This window comes from Haliaeetus albicilla, chromosome 27, assembly GCF_947461875.1.
Source record: "Haliaeetus albicilla chromosome 27, bHalAlb1.1, whole genome shotgun sequence".
NCBI lineage: Eukaryota > Metazoa > Chordata > Aves > Accipitriformes > Accipitridae > Haliaeetus > Haliaeetus albicilla.
Window position 1 is genome coordinate 1,949,616 of NC_091509.1, and position 16,206 is coordinate 1,965,821.

A 16,206-nucleotide genomic window follows, 5' to 3' on the forward strand; every position below is an offset into this window, starting at 1 on the left:
AGCACTGAGCTTGTGGCTGAGGCAGAGTGCAGTTAGGTGGGGGTGGAGGCCAGGAGGAACCTGGCCCCTACCCGAAGCGGGGCCCTGGGTGTGCAAAGGCCTCTGCAAGGCAGTCAGGGCGGGGGGCGTGAGCTTTCCAAGTCTCCTGAGAGCTCCAGCTGCGGGGGCGGGCAAGGGCGAAGCACGAAGAACGGCTGTGGCGCTCGCAGCCCGCGGGCTCTGGGTAGCGGGGAGCGGGGGAAGACGCGGGGCAGCTGCCGGCGCTGCCCGTGCGCCCGGACTCAGGCGGCGGCCGCGCAGGGCTCTGGGCGCTCCTTCCCTGCGCTTCCCTCCCCGGCGCGGTGCGCGCGCGTGCTGCCGCGGGGCCCCCACGCGGGCGAGCGGCCGGCAGCCGCGCGTGTGCGCGCGGGTCCCTGTGCCGGGGCGAGCCGGCAGCGCGGGCAGCGGGCGGCGGCGGGCGCAGTCCCGCCGCGGGCCGCAGGGTGGTGCTCCCGGCCAAGGCGGCGCCGAGCGGCTGCGGGCGGGGAGGCGGCCGAGCCCAGCCCAGCCCGGCCCTGCCCAGCCCGCCCGAGCCGAGCCGAGCCGAGCCGAACCAGCCCAGCCCGCCCGAGCCCAGCCGAGCCAGCCGAGCCCAGCCGTGCCAAGCAGAGCGAGCCGAGCCGAGACGCCGCCGGCCGGACTCGGCGAGAGGGAGGGCGCCGGCCCGCCGGCCCGCCCCGCCGCGCTGCTGCCGGGCGCCGCTTTCCGCGGAGGACTGCGCGGGCGATCCGCGAGACGGAGGCTGTCCGCCGCCCCGACATGGCGATCGCAAGGCAAGTGCTTTGTCTCTCTGCTTTCCTCTCCCTGCCGCACGCTCGCGCCGAGCCCATCCGCTACTCCGTAGCCGAGGAGGGGGAGAGCGGCTCCGTGGTAGCCAACGTGGCGGAGGACGCGGGGCTGGCCCCGGCGCAGCTCTCGGCTCGCCGCGCCCGCCTGGCGTCGGAGGACGGCCGGCAGCACTTTCGCTTAGACCGCGGCACCGGCCGCCTCGTAGTGGCGGAGAGGCTGGACCGGGAGGAGCTCTGCGGGCAGTCCGCTACGTGCACGCTCCCCTTCGAGCTGCTGCTGGCGAACCCCCTGCAGTTCTTTCGGGTCGAGGTGGCCGTGGAGGACATCAATGACCATTCGCCCGTTTTCCCGGAGGAACAAGTCACTTTTAAGATCCCGGAAACGAGCAACCCGGGCTCGCGTTTCCCGCTGGAGGGGGCTCGGGACCTGGATGTTGGCAGCAACAGCATCCAGGCTTACAGCATTGCACCCCAGAACGAATACTTTAGTGTCTCCTTTGGGAGTCAGACTGAGGATGACAAATATGTAGAATTGGTCTTGGAAAAGGCGCTGGACAGAGAGGAGGAGGCGGAGGTGGGTTTCAGCCTCATTGCCGTGGATGGAGGCTCTCCGCCCAAGAGCGGGACCACCCAAATCCACATTGTTGTGCTAGATGTAAATGACAATGCTCCCGTTTTCACACAGAAGGTGTACGTTGGGCAGGTTTTGGAAAATGCAGCGGAGGGCTCTGTGGTTCTCAGCGTGGTGGCAACCGATGGGGATGCAGGACCTAATGGGGAGGTGTCCTATCAGTTCAGCCAAGCGGTGGGCCAGAGCCACTCAGCATTTGCAATCGACCCTGTGACGGGTGAAATTAGACTCACGAAGCCTCTGGACTTTGAGGCAGCAGAGACTCACGAGCTCAGTGTGCGGGCCACAGATGGCGGGGGCCTGTCAGCAATCTGCAAGGTGTTGGTGGAGGTGGTGGATGTGAATGACAATGCGCCGGAGGTGGTGGTCAGTTCCTTCAGCAGCCCCCTCCCCGAGAACGCATTACCCGGGACAGTGGTCGCCCTCTTTACTGTCAGGGACCGGGATGCTGGTGCCAACGGGAAGATCTCCTGTGCCCTTGAGGACCAGCTATTGTTCTCCCTGCGGCCGGCCTATAAGAATTACTATGAGCTGGTGACCGTGAGCACGCTGGACCGGGAGGAGACGGCACGTTACACCCTCGCTGTCACAGCGGCAGACGCGGGGTCACCTCCTCTCACAACCACCCAGACCTTCACGGTGGACATCTCCGATGTCAATGACAATGTGCCTGCCTTCAACCAGACATCGTACACCATGTACGTGCGTGAGAACAATGTCCCCACGGTGCTCGTTGGAGCCGTCAGCGCCTCGGATGCCGACGAGGGGCCCAATGCCAAGGTGACGTATTCCCTGGCACCAGCCCACCCTGCAGAGCGGCCTCCCTGCTCCTGCATCTCCGTGAACTCTGAGAACGGGCAGGTATTTGTGCTGCGGCCTCTGGACTACGAGCAGGTGAGGCAGATCGAGGTCTTGGTGAGCGCCTCCGATGCGGGGACACCTCCCCTTAGCGCCAACGTCACCGTCCGCCTTCTTGTGGTGGACGAGAACGACAATGCGCCACTGGTGCTGTACCCCTCGCAGGACAGCAGCCCCGCGTCCAGCGAGCTGGTGCCCAAGTCATCTGAAGCGGGGTACCTCGTCACCAAAGTGGTGGCTGTTGACGCCGACTCGGGGCAGAACTCGTGGCTCTCGTACCACCTGCTGAGGGCCACTGACCCTGGGCTGTTTGCAGTGGGTGCCCAAAGTGGGGAGGTGCGGCTGAGGAGGCCGGTGACAGAGAGGGATGCTGTGAAGCAGAAGCTCGTCGTCCTGGTGCGAGACAACGGGCAGCCACCGCTGTCAGCCACCGCTGCACTGAGCGCGCTCCTGCTCAATGACTTCTCAGACGTGCACCTACCACACAGCAGCCTGGCCACGGAGGATGAGGGTGGCTCCCTGACAACCTATTTAATCATTTCATTGGTCTTTGTCTCAGTCCTCTTCCTCGCATCCATGGCAGCCTTCATCGCGCGCCAGGTGTGCAAGGGCAAGGAGCTGAAGGGGGGGCACGTGCTTTACGGCACTGGCAACTTGCAGAGTGGCCTGGCTGACGCGGCCGCTGCGGGGACCCTGCCCCACGCCTATTGCTACGAGATCAGCCTCACGACGGGCTCGGGCAACAGTGAGTTCAAGTTCCTGAAGCCCATCCTCCCCAGCCTGCCACCGCAGCACAGCGGCATGGGCAGGGGCACGGGCGATGAACAAGAATTCTCCCGTGGCCCTGTCACCATGGAGGATGTGGCACCAGACAACCCAGGGACGCTTTCTGCGGAACAGTTCGATAGTCTTTCCTTCAACTAGCATGGAGTAAATCAGAGCCAGAGGCTTCGTGCCTCGCAACGGGAAGGGATCTGGGCTACAACACGTGGCAACGTTCCCCCAGAGTAAATCTGCATTTGCCATTGGCATCACCGATTTCCCACAAATTCTAAGTCAGAAGAAAGGTTGTCTCCCCCTCCCAAACTAAAGAAACAAAAGAAACTAAGGCTCCCTCAGTCAGGCAACGGTATGTTTCAGCTCTGTTTCAGCCTTTTCTGAAATGCTTGGCATGTGGGGTTAGGTCCAGGGCCCGCGGCTAAGTTCTTGTCTCACTGGCTGTTAGGCAAGTCCGTGAACTTGTATCTCTGATACAGGCCAGCATGCCATTGGCTTTCTTGACCACCTGGGCACGCTGCAGGCTCATACTCAGCCGGCTGTCAACCAGCACCTGCAGGTCTTTTCCTGCTGGGCAGCTTTCCAGCCACTCTTCCCAAGCCTGTAGCACTGCATGGGATTATTGTGACAGAAGTGCAGGACCCGGCACTTGGCCTTGGTGAACCTCATACAATTAGCCTCAGCCCGTCGATCCAGCCTGTCCAGACCCCTCTGTAGAGCCTTCCTACCCCTGAGCAGATCAACCCTCCCTCCCAATTTGGTGTCGTCTGCAAACTTACTGAGAGTGCACTCGATCCCTTTGCCGAATTCATTGATAAAGATACTAAGGAGAACTGGCCCCAAAACGGAGCCCTGGGGAACACCACGTGTGACTGGCTGCCAACTGGATTTAACTCCGTTCAGCACAACTCTCTGGGCTTGTCCATCCAGCCAGTTTTTACCCAGCAAAGAGTACACCTGTCTAAGCTATGAGCTGCCAGCTTCTCAAGGAGTATGCTGTGAGAGACAGTGTCAAAGGCCTTACTAAAGTCCAGGTAGACAGCATCCACAGCCTTCTCCTCATCCAGTAGGCGGGTCACGTGGTCAAAGAAGGAGATCAGGTTGGTCAAGAGCAGGACCTGCCTTTCATGAACCCATGCTGCCTGGGCCCGATCCCCTGGTCGTCCTGCACATGCCACGTGAGCACACTCAAGATGAACCGCTCTGTAATCTTCCCTGGTACCGAGGCCAGGCTGAAAGGCCTGTAGTTCCCTGGATCCTCCTTCCGACCCTTCTTGCAAATGGGCATCACATTGGCAAGCCTCCAGTCGTCTGGGACCTCCCCTGTTGACCAGGACTGCTGATAAATGATGGAGAGTGTCTTGGCAAGCTCCTCCACCAGCTCCCTCAGTACCCTTGGCTGGATCCCATCCGGTCCCATAGACTTGTGAATGTCCAGGTGGCATAGCAGGTCACTAACTGCTTCCGCCTGGATTATGGGGGATATAGGCTGCTCTCCGTCCCTGTCTTCCAGCTCAGGGGGCTGAATACCCTGAGGATAACTGGTCTCACTATTAAAGACTGAGGCAAAGAAGGCATTAAGTACCTCAGCCTTCTCCTCATCTTTGGTGGCAATGTTCCCCTCTGCATCCAATGAAGGATGGATATTCTCCTTGGCTCTCTTTTTGTTGCCAACCTATTTGTAAAGACATTTTTTGTTATCTCTTACGACAGCGGCCAGGTTGAGTTCTAGCCGAGCTTTTTGCCTCTCTAATTTTCTCTCTGCATGACCTAACAAGATCCCTATACTCTTCCTGAGTTGCCTGCCCTTTCTTCCAGAGATGGTAAACTCTCCTTTATTTCCTGAGTTCCAGCAAAAGCTCCCTGTTCTGCCAGGCTGGTCTCCTTCCCCGACAGTTCGCCTTGCGGCGCATGGGAATAGCCTGCTCCTGAGCCTTTAAGACTTCCTTCTTGAAGAACGTTCAGCCTTCCTGGACCCCTTTGCCCTTCAGGACAGTCTCCCAAGGGCCTCTCTCAACCAGTGTCCTGAACAGGCCAAAGTTTGCCCTCCGGAAGTCCATGGTAGTGGTTTTGCTGACCCCCTTCCTTACCTCACCAAGAATCGAGGATTCTATCATTTCATGGTCGCTAAGCCCAAGATGGCCTCTGACCACCACATCTCCCACCAGTCCTTCCCTGTTTGTAAACAGTAGGTCTAGCGAGGCTCCTCCCTGGTAGGCTCACCTACCAGCTGTGTCAGGAAGTTCTCTTCCACACACGCTCCAGGATCCTCCTAGACTGTTTGCCCTCTGCTGTGTTGTCTTTCCAGCAGGCGTCTGGAAAGTTGAAGTCCCCCACGAGAACAAGGGCATGTGATTGTGAGACTACTGCCAGCCGCTTGTAGAATGTTTCATCTGCCTCTTCGACCTGGTTGGGTGGTCTATGACAGACTCCCGGCACGATAGCTGCCTTGCTGGCCTTCCCCTTCATCCTTACCCACAATCACTCGACCTTGTCGTCACAACCATGGAGCTCTGTACAAGCAAACCCCTCCCTAACATAGAGAGAGAGACACCCCACCACCTTTCCTTCCTTGCCTATCCCTATGCCTATCCGAACATCTTAGAGCATTTGCATTCTCCTTTTTACCCTTTCTCCTTCTACTCTGCGCACTGTGTTTGAGCCTTCTCTTGCCTACTCCTCTGAAAAAAGACTGTCACCGCATGTATAATAATGGATGGTTTGAATGAAGGCAGTGCAGCACGGAATATTCGGAAGCCCTCTTGCTGTGTAGTGCTGCAGTTATAACCTGTACTGCTGTAAACACGGATACCCTTTTGTGTAAAAGTGAAATAAAGAAGACAATCGAATGGCTTGTGTGGAGACAGTAGTCTTTGCAGAGAGGTTCTTTCTGGGAAAGCTCTGTCGAAGTTTTTAAAGGGCCAGGAGGTTTTTTCCTCGTGTTGTCCCTGGGCTGAGGTAAGGTTGAGCGGGTACATTGCTTCAGTTTGGAGATGAGGGCTAGAGTGCATTGGGGGAAGTTAGGGGGAGCCGGGAATTGCTGTCAGGCCTGTGCAGTGCAGGTCTTCTGAGCACTGAGCTTGTGGCTGAGGCAGAGCGCAGTTAGGTGGGGGTGGAGGCCAGGAGGAACCTGGCCCCTACCCGAAGCGGGGCCCTGGGTGTGCAAAGGCCTCTGCAAGGCAGTCAGGGCGGGGGGCGTGAGCTTTCCAAGTCTCCTGAGAGCTCCAGCTGCGGGGGCGGGCAAGGGCGAAGCACGAAGAACGGCTGTGGCGCTCGCAGCCCGCGGGCTCTGGGTAGCGGGGAGCGGGGGAAGACGCGGGGCAGCTGCCGGCGCTGCCCGTGCGCCCGGACTCAGGCGGCGGCCGCGCAGGGCTCTGGGCGCTCCTTCCCTGCGCTTCCCTCCCCGGCGCGGTGCGCGCGCGTGCTGCCGCGGGGCCCCCACGCGGGCGAGCGGCCGGCAGCCGCGCGTGTGCGCGCAGGTCCCTGTGCCGGGGCGAGCCGGCAGCGCGGGCAGCGGGCGGCGGCGGGCGCAGTCCCGCCGCGGGCCGCAGGGTGGTGCTCCCGGCCAAGGCGGCGCCGAGCGGCTGCGGGCGGGGAGGCGGCCGAGCCCAGCCCAGCCCGGCCCTGCCCAGCCCGCCCGAGCCGAGCCGAGCCGAGCCGAACCAGCCCAGCCCGCCCGAGCCCAGCCGAGCCAGCCGAGCCCAGCCGTGCCAAGCAGAGCGAGCCGAGCCGAGACGCCGCCGGCCGGACTCGGCGAGAGGGAGGGCGCCGGCCCGCCGGCCCGCCCCGCCGCGCTGCTGCCGGGCGCCGCTTTCCGCGGAGGACTGCGCGGGCGATCCGCGAGACGGAGGCTGTCCGCCGCCCCGACATGGCGATCGCAAGGCAAGTGCTTTGTCTCTCTGCTTTCCTCTCCCTGCCGCACGCTCGCGCCGAGCCCATCCGCTACTCCGTAGCCGAGGAGGGGGAGAGCGGCTCCGTGGTAGCCAACGTGGCGGAGGACGCGGGGCTGGCCCCGGCGCAGCTCTCGGCTCGCCGCGCCCGCCTGGCCTCGGAGGACGGCCGGCAGCACTTTCGCTTAGACCGCGGCACCGGCCGCCTCGTAGTGGCGGAGAGGCTGGACCGGGAGGAGCTCTGCGGGCAGTCCGCTACGTGCACGCTCCCCTTCGAGCTGCTGCTGGCGAACCCCCTGCAGTTCTTTCGGGTCGAGGTGGCCGTGGAGGACATCAATGACCATTCGCCCGTTTTCCCGGAGGAACAAGTCACTTTTAAGATCCCGGAAACGAGCAACCCGGGCTCGCGTTTCCCGCTGGAGGGGGCTCGGGACCTGGATGTTGGCAGCAACAGCATCCAGGCTTACAGCATTGCACCCCAGAACGAATACTTTAGTGTCTCCTTTGGGAGTCGTATTAAGGGCAAGAAGTATGTAGAATTGGTCTTGGAAAAGGCGCTGGACAGAGAGGAGGAGGCAGAGGTGGGTTTCAGCCTCATTGCCGTGGATGGAGGCTCTCCGCCCAGGAGCGGGACCACCCAAATCCACATTGTCGTGCTAGATGTAAATGACAACGCTCCCATCTTCACCCAGGAGCTCTACATTGGGCAGGTTTTGGAAAATGCAGCGGAGGGCTCTGTGGTTCTCAGCGTGGTGGCAACCGATGGGGATGCAGGACGTAATGGGGAGGTGTCCTATCAGTTCAGCCAAGCGGTGGGCCAGAGCCACTCAGCATTTGCAATTGACCCTGTGACGGGTGAAATTAGACTCACGAAGCCTCTGGACTTTGAGGCAGCAGAGACTCACGAGCTCAGTGTGCGGGCCACAGATGGCGGGGGCCTGTCAGCAATCTGCAAGGTGTTGGTGGAGGTGGTGGATGTGAATGACAATGCGCCGGAGGTGGTGGTCAGTTCCTTCAGCAGCCCCCTCCCCGAGAACGCATTACCCGGGACAGTGGTCGCCCTCTTTACTGTCAGGGACCGGGATGCTGGTGCCAACGGGAAGATCTCCTGTGCCCTTGAGGACCAGCTATTGTTCTCCCTGCGGCCGGCCTATAAGAATTACTATGAGCTGGTGACCGTGAGCACGCTGGACCGGGAGGAGACGGCACGTTACACCCTCGCTGTCACAGTGGCAGACGCGGGGTCACCTCCTCTCACAACCACCCAGACCTTCACGGTGGACATCTCCGATGTCAATGACAATGTGCCTGCCTTCAACCAGACATCGTACACCATGTACGTGCGTGAGAACAATGTCCCCACGGTGCTCGTTGGAGCCGTCAGCGCCTCGGATGCCGACGAGGGGCCCAATGCCAAGGTGACGTATTCCCTGGCACCAGCCCACCCTGCAGAGCGGCCTCCCTGCTCCTGCATCTCCGTGAACTCTGAGAACGGGCAGGTATTTGTGCTGCGGCCTCTGGACTACGAGCAGGTGAGGCAGATCGAGGTCTTGGTGAGCGCCTCCGATGCGGGGACACCTCCCCTTAGCGCCAACGTCACCGTCCGCCTTCTTGTGGTGGATGAGAACGACAATGCGCCACTGGTGCTGTACCCCTCGCAGGACAGCAGTCCCGCGTCCAGCGAGCTGGTGCCCAAGTCATCTGAAGCGGGGTACCTCGTCACCAAAGTGGTGGCTGTTGACGCCGACTCGGGGCAGAACTCGTGGCTCTCGTACCACCTGCTGAGGGCCACTGACCCTGGGCTGTTTGCAGTGGGTGCCCAAAGTGGGGAGGTGCGGCTGAGGAGGCCGGTGACAGAGAGGGATGCTGTGAAGCAGAAGCTCGTCGTCCTGGTGCGAGACAACGGGCAGCCACCGCTGTCAGCCACCGCTGCACTGAGCGCGCTCCTGCTCAATGACTTCTCAGACGTGCACCTACCACACAGCAGCCTGGCCACGGAGGATGAGGGTGGCTCCCTGACAACCTATTTAATCATTTCATTGGTCTTTGTCTCAGTCCTCTTCCTCGCATCCATGGCAGCCTTCATCGCGCGCCAGGTGTGCAAGGGCAAGGAGCTGAAGGGGGGGCACGTGCTTTACGGCACTGGCAACTTGCAGAGTGGCCTGGCTGACGCGGCCGCTGCGGGGACCCTGCCCCACGCCTATTGCTACGAGATCAGCCTCACGACGGGCTCGGGCAACAGTGAGTTCAAGTTCCTGAAGCCCATCCTCCCCAGCCTGCCACCGCAGCACAGCGGCATGGGCAGGGGCACGGGCGATGAACAAGAATTCTCCCGTGGCCCTGTCACCATGGAGGATGTGGCACCAGACAACCCAGGGATGCTTTCTGCGGAACAGTTCGATAGTCTTTCCTTCAACTAGCATGGAGTAAATCAGAGCCAGAGGCTTTGTGCCTCGCAACGGGAAGGGATCTGGGCTACAACACGTGGCAACGTTCCCCCAGAGTAAATCTGCATTTGCCATTGGCATCACCGATTTCCCACAAATTCTAAGTCAGAAGAAAGGTTGTCTCCCCCTCCCAAACTAAAGAAACAAAAGAAACTAAGGCTCCCTCAGTCAGGCAACGGTATGTTTCAGCTCTGTTTCAGCATTTTCTGAAGTGCTTGGCATGTGGGGTTAGGTCCAGGGCCCCCAGCTAAGTTCTCGTCTCACTGGCTGTTAGGCAAGACCCTGAACTCCTTATTCTGTGCTGTTATGCAATGGCACAGTTGGGCAGACAAATCCCATGCTCGCTGAAAAGCACGTAGCCCACCTCCTCAGTCAGGAAAGCAAGGAAATTGTGAGTACTGTGTTACAACGTGGTGCAAGCGTGGGGCTCTTTCTCCTCTGGATCCTGGATGTCTCTGTGTGAGATGTGTGGGCTCTGTCACTATGTCTGTCCCGACAGCCTTTGTTTGCCTGCACAGGCTGCACGATTGCTGCCCGGCAAAGCAGGGAGTTGCTCACATCTAACTGTTGCGATGTGCACAATTCCAACTCATCAGGCAAGGAGGGTGTTTTGATCCTTTGAGTACAGAAGTATCATCTTCCCTAGGGGAGAGCAGTAAAACATGAGAGATCTTCCTTTGGCCCAGAAGAGGGGGTTGGGCGGGCAGGCTGTCTTGCTGGGATTGCCTTGGACATACAGCAGCACAAACGGTGTTGGGACAGGCTGCAACTGTACAGAGGTGTGAAAACATGTTCAATTGAGTTTGGGTGCGTTGTAGGGAAACTCTACAAGTGGCTTCAAAGAGCATTTTCTGAAGGCAGAATCAAGATGAACTTGGAAAAGGGCCCCTGAGCTTGTTCTCATCTTTCTTGTTCCCAACTTCAGAAGCTCCTTGATGGGAGTGGAGAGCTGTCCCAATAGGATTTTCTGGGTTTGTCTTATCATAGAAGCACAGAATCGTTTAGGTTGGAAAAGACCTTTAAGACCATTGAGCCTAACCGTCAACCCAACACCACCATGTCCACTACGCCATGTCCTGAAGTGCCACATCCATGCATTTTTTGAACACCTCCAGAGATGGTGACTCCACCACTTCCCTGGGCAGCCTGTGCCAATGCCTGACAACCCTATCAGTAACAAGTTTTTTTCTACTATGTAATCTAAACCTCCCTTGGTGCAACTTCAGGCCATTTCCTCTCATCCTATCACTTGTAACTTGGGAGAAGAGACTGACACCCACCGCACTACAACCTCCTTTCAGGTAGTTGTAGAGAGCGATAAGGTCTCCCCTCAGCCTCCGTTTCTCCAGACTAAGCAAGCCCAGTTCCCTCAGCCGCTCCTCATAAGACTTGTGCTCCAGGCCCTTCACCAGCTTTGTTGCCCTTCTCGGGACACGGTGCAGCACCTCAATGTCTTTCCCGTAGTGAAGGGCCCAAAACTGAACACAGTACTCAAGGTGCGGCCTTACCAGTGCCGACTACAGAGGAACAATCATTTCCCTGCTCCTGCTGGCCACACTATTTCTGATACAGGCCAGCATGCCATTGGCTTTCTTGACCACCTGGGCACACTGCAGGCTCATACTCAGCCGTCTGTCAACCAGCACCCCCAGGTCTTTTCCTGCTGGGCAGCTTTCCAGCCACTCTTCCCAAGCCTGTAGCACTGCATGGGATTGTTGTGACAGAAGTGCAGGTCCCGGCACTTGGCCTTGGTGAACCTCATACAATTAGCCTCAGCCCGTCGATCCAGCCTGTCCAGACCCCTCTGTAGAGCCTTCCTACCCCTGAGCAGATCAACCCTCCCTCCCAATTTGGTGTCGTCTGCAAACTTACTGAGGGTGCACTCGATCCCTTTGCCGAATTCATTGATAAAGATACTAAGGAGAACTGGCCCCAAAACGGAGCCCTGGGGAACACCACTTGTGACTGGCCGCCAACTGGATTTAACTCCGTTCAGCACAACTCTCTGGGCTTGTCCATCCAGCCAGTTTTTACCCAGCAAAGAGTACACCTGTCTAAGCCATGAGCTGCCAGCTTCTCAAGGAGTATGCTGTGAGAGACAGTGTCAAAGGCCTTACTAAAATCCAGGTAGACAGCATCCACAGCCTTCTCCTCATCCAGTAGGCGGGTCACGTGGTCAAAGAAGGAGATCAGGTTGGTCAAGAGCAGGAACCTGCCTTTCATGAACCCATGCTGCCTGGGCCCGATCCCCTGGTCGTCCTGCACATGCCACGTGAGCACACTCAAGATGAACCGCTCTGTAATCTTCCCTGGTACCGAGGCCAGGCTGAAAGGCCTGTAGTTCCCTGGATCCTCCTTCCGACCCTTCTTGCAAATGGGCATCACATTGGCAAGCCTCCAGTCGTCTGGGACCTCCCCTGTTGACCAGGACTGCTGATAAATGATGGAGAGTGTCTTGGCAAGCTCCTCCACCAGCTCCCTCAGTACCCTTGGCTGGATCCCATCTGGTCCCATAGACTCGAGAGTGTCCAGGTGGCGTAGCAGGTCACTAACTGCTTCCGCCTGGATTATGGGGGATATAGGCTGCTCTCCGTCCCTGTCTTCCAGCTCAGGGGGCTGAATACCCTGAGGATAACTGGTCTCACTATTAAAGACTGAGGCAAAGAAGGCATTAAGTACCTCAGCCTTCTCCTCATCTTTGGTGGCAATGTTCCCCTCTGCATCCAATGAAGGACGGATATCGTCCTTGGCTCTCTTTTTGTTGCCAACCTATTTGTAAAGACATTTTTTGTTATCTCTTACGACAGCGGCCAGGTTGAGTTCTAGCCGAGCTTTTTGCCTCTCTAATTTTCTCTCTGCATGACCTAACAAGATCCCTATACTCTTCCTGAGTTGCCTGCCCTTTCTTCCAGAGATGGTAAACTCTCCTTTATTTCCTGAGTTCCAGCAAAAGCTCCCTGTTCAGCCAGGCCGGTCTTCTTCCCCGACAGTTCGCCTTGCGGCGCATGGGAATAGCCTGCTCCTGAGCCTTTAAGACTTCCTTCTTGAAGAACGTTCAGCCTTCCTGGACCCCTTTGCCCTTCAGGACAGTCTCCCAAGGGCCTCTCTCAACCAGTGTCCTGAACAGGCCAAAGTTTGCCCTCCGGAAGTCCATGGTAGTGGTTTTGCTGACCCCCTTCCTTACCTCACCAAGAATCGAGGATTCTATCATTTCATGGTCCCTAAGCCCAAGACGGCCTCTGACCACCACATCTCCCACCAGTCCTTCCCTGTTTGTAAACAGTAGGTCTAGCGAGGCTCCTCCCCTGGTAGGCTCACCTACCAACTGTGTCAGGAAGTTCTCTTCCACACACACACTCCAGGATCCTCCTAGACTGTTTGCCCTCTGCTGTGTTGTCTTTCCAGCAGGCGTCTGGAAAGTTGAAGTCCCCCACGAGAACAAGGGCACGTGATTGTGAGACTACTGCCAGCCGCTTGTAGAATGTTTCATCTGCCTCTTCGACCTGGTTGGGTGGTCTATGACAGACTCCCAGCATGATAGCTGCCTTGCTGGCCTTCCCCTTCATCCTTACCCACAAGCACTTGACGTTATCATCACAACCGTGGAGCTCTGTACAAGCAAACCCCTCCCTAACATAGAGAGAGAGAGACACCCCACCACCTTTCCTTTCTTGTTTATCCCTATTCCTATCCGAATGTCTTAGAGCCTTTGCGTTCTCCTTTTTGCCCTTTCCCCTTCTACTCTGCGCACTGTGTTTGAGCCTTCTCTTGCCTACTCCTCTGAAAAAAGACTGTCACCGCATGTATAATAACGGATGGTTTGAATGAAGGCGGTGCAGCACGGAATATTCGGAAGCCCTCTTGCTGTGTAGTGCTGCAGTTATAACCTGTACTGCTGTAAACACGGATACCCTTTTGTGTAAAAGTGAAATAAAGAAGACAATCGAATGGCTTGTGTGGAGACAGTAGTCTTTGCAGAGAGGTTCTTTCTGGGAAAGCCCTGTGTGGTGGGTTGACCCTGGTTGGATGCCAGGTGCCCACCAAAGCCGCTCTATCACTCCCCCTCCTCAGCTAGACGGGGGGGAGAAAATATAACAAAAGGCTCGTGGGTCAAGATAAGGACAGTTTAATAAAGTGATAGCAAAGGTTGCGCGCGCGAAAGCAAAGAAAAAAAAACAAATGATGTTATTCTCTACTTCCCATCAGCAGGCGATGTCTAGCCACTTCTCGGGAAGCAGGGCTTCAGTACGCGTAGTGGTTGCTCCGGAAGACAAAATGCCCCCCCCTCTTCCGTCTCCCTTTACTTAGCTTTTATATCTGAGCTGACGTCATATGGTATGGAATATCTGTTTGGTTGGTTTAGGTCAGCTGTCCTGGTTATGTCCCCTCCCAAGATCTTGCCCTGCCCCAGCCTGCCATTGGGGGGGGGGCAAAAATGTTGGAGAGACAGCCTTGATGCTGTGCCAGCATTGCTCAGCTGTAGCCAAAACACTGGTGTGCTATCAACACCTTTCTAGCTACTGATGCAGAGCACAGTGCTATGAGGGCTGCCATGGGGAGTATTAACTCCATCTCAGCCAGACCCAATACACCCTGTCGAAGTTTTTAAAGGGCCAGGAGGTTTTTTCCTCGTGTTGTCCCTGGGCTGAGGTAAGGTTGAGCGGGTACATTGCTTCAGTTTGGAGATGAGGGCTAGAGTGCATTGAGGGAAGTTAGGGGGAGCCGGGAATTGCTGTCAGGCCTGTGCAGTGCAGGTCTTCTGAGCACTGAGCTTGTGGCTGAGGCAGAGCGCAGTTAGATGGGGGTGGAGGCCAGGAGGAACCTGGCCCCTACCCGAAGCGGGGCCCTGGGTGTGCAAAGGCCTCTGCAAGGCAGTCAGGGCGGGGGGCGTGAGCTTTCCAAGTCTCCTGACAGCTCCAGCTGCAGGTAACAACTGTAAGGGTTTTGAGGAGAAGGTATTTTTGATCTAAATGTTTTGGGGGATGGAGAGCAGGAAGACAGCATACATGTTCCTTTGAAGGAGTATTTGAGGGATCCCGAGGAGGTGGGCATTTAATGAGCAAAAACCGCTACCAGGGAGAGGATTCAGTCTTGGGAAATGCAGACAGAGGACTACAATCATCCCTTCCACAAAGGTCCTGATAAAAGGTAAGTCCTGAGGTCAGGCTGGTGTAGTGATGCTGAGCAGAAGACCAATGTACATCGAGGACTGAGCGTTGCACTATCCAGTCATTCTGGGAAGGCTCAGGCCTGTGCTGTGCTGTCCTGTTCTGTGTTGTGCTGCATAAATCCCTGGTCAGCAGGAGAAGCTCAGCCAGGTTATTGTAACAGAGGAACCTGCAGGCAGCTCCCACTTGCTACTCGTGAGAAAGCTACATGCAGGCAAGAAGTCTGCATGCAAACTTCTTTTACTGTGACACTAGAAATGGGGAATAGAATTGCTTTCTTGTAATAAAGTCCTGTAATGGCTTGAATGACTGAAACTGGGGCACTCTTTCTTTTCTATGACCAGGGTCTGCATACCGTGTTCTGTGTGGCTGGAGTCCTCTGTGAAGCTACTCTGCTCAGTGTTCTCTGCATCTAAAGGGGCATAGGATTATCTATGCTAATCTCTTCCAATAGTATGAGCTGTAGTAAACAGAGTTGTGAATGACGTTTCAAGAGAGTTGTCGTGTCTCTCTTACTGAGATCACAAGGAACCAGCACATCCTGGTGTAAAACTGCTGCTTCTTGGGTCATTCCAAGTTGAGGGTCTGGGTGCCTGGTGCAGTTCCTAACTGGATGGTTTAGTATGGTTTTTACCCTATGAGGGGGGAGGCTGTTTTGTGCATTGGAGGGCCTGAACACACTGTTGAGCTTTCCTGAGGGGCTAATCAGAGGTGCTGTTTAGGAAGGATAACTTCTTAGGCCACATAATAGACAGCCCTGCCAGGGGGGATGCATTACTGGGATCTGTTGGTCACCAGTACAAATGAGCTAATCAGAGATGTCAAGACTGGAGGCAGCCTGGGCTGCAGTGATCATGCACTGGTGGAATTCACAGTCCTGAGGGATATGGGTCAGGCGAAGAATAAGGTCAGGACCCTGAATTTTAGGAAAGCAAACTTCCATCTGTTCAAGGAGTTAGTCAATGGGACCCGCTGGGAAACTGCCCTCAGGGACAAGGGAGCAAAACAGATGGTAGGTATTTAAGGACAGTTTCCATAGAGCACAAGAGCTCTTGATCCCCATGTACAAGAGATCAGGAAAGGAAGACAAGAGAGCGGCATGGATGAGTTGAGACCTGCCAGTCAAACTAAAGGGCAAGAAGGAAATGCACAAGCAGTGGAAGCAGGGATAGGTTTCCTGGGAAGAGTATAGGGATGTTGCCCAGTTGTGTAGGGATGGGGTCAGGAAGGCCATGGGTCCAGAAGGCCAAGACATGACTGGAGCTGAACTTGGCAAGGGACTCAAAGAATAATAATAAGAGCTTCTATAGATATGTCAGCCAGAAAAGGAAGGTCAAAGAAAGTGTACCCCCCCAACGAACATGGCTGGCAAACTATTAACAACAGATGAGGAGAAGGCTGAGGTACTCAACAACTTTTTTGCCTCAGTCTTCCCTGGCAATGTCTCTTCCCACACCTCTTCAGTGGATGGACCTCAAGGCAGGGACTGGGGGAGCAAAGTCCCTCCCACTGTAAGAGAAGAGCAGGTTCAAGACCACCTGAGGAACTTGAACATACATCAGTCTATGGGACCCAAGATGCATCCCAGAGTCCTGAGAGAATTGGCTG

General features: G+C 56.8%; 2 protein-coding genes across 2 annotated transcripts; both read left to right on the plus strand.

Annotated features, from left to right (window-relative positions):
• Positions 1-671: 671 nt before the first annotated feature.
• Positions 672-13,391, plus strand: LOC138682374 (protocadherin beta-15-like). Its single transcript, XM_069772875.1, has 2 exons — positions 672-5,281; positions 12,727-13,391. Exon 1 carries the CDS (start codon positions 799-801, stop codon positions 3,238-3,240), a length of 2,442 nt encoding a protein of 813 aa, XP_069628976.1. The 5' UTR covers positions 672-798; the 3' UTR covers positions 3,241-5,281; positions 12,727-13,391.
• On the plus strand, positions 6,835-10,674 carry LOC138682375 (protocadherin beta-15-like). Its single transcript, XM_069772876.1, has one exon. It carries the CDS (start codon positions 6,962-6,964, stop codon positions 9,401-9,403), a length of 2,442 nt encoding a protein of 813 aa, XP_069628977.1. The 5' UTR covers positions 6,835-6,961; the 3' UTR covers positions 9,404-10,674.
• Positions 13,392-16,206: the final 2,815 nt, after the last annotated feature.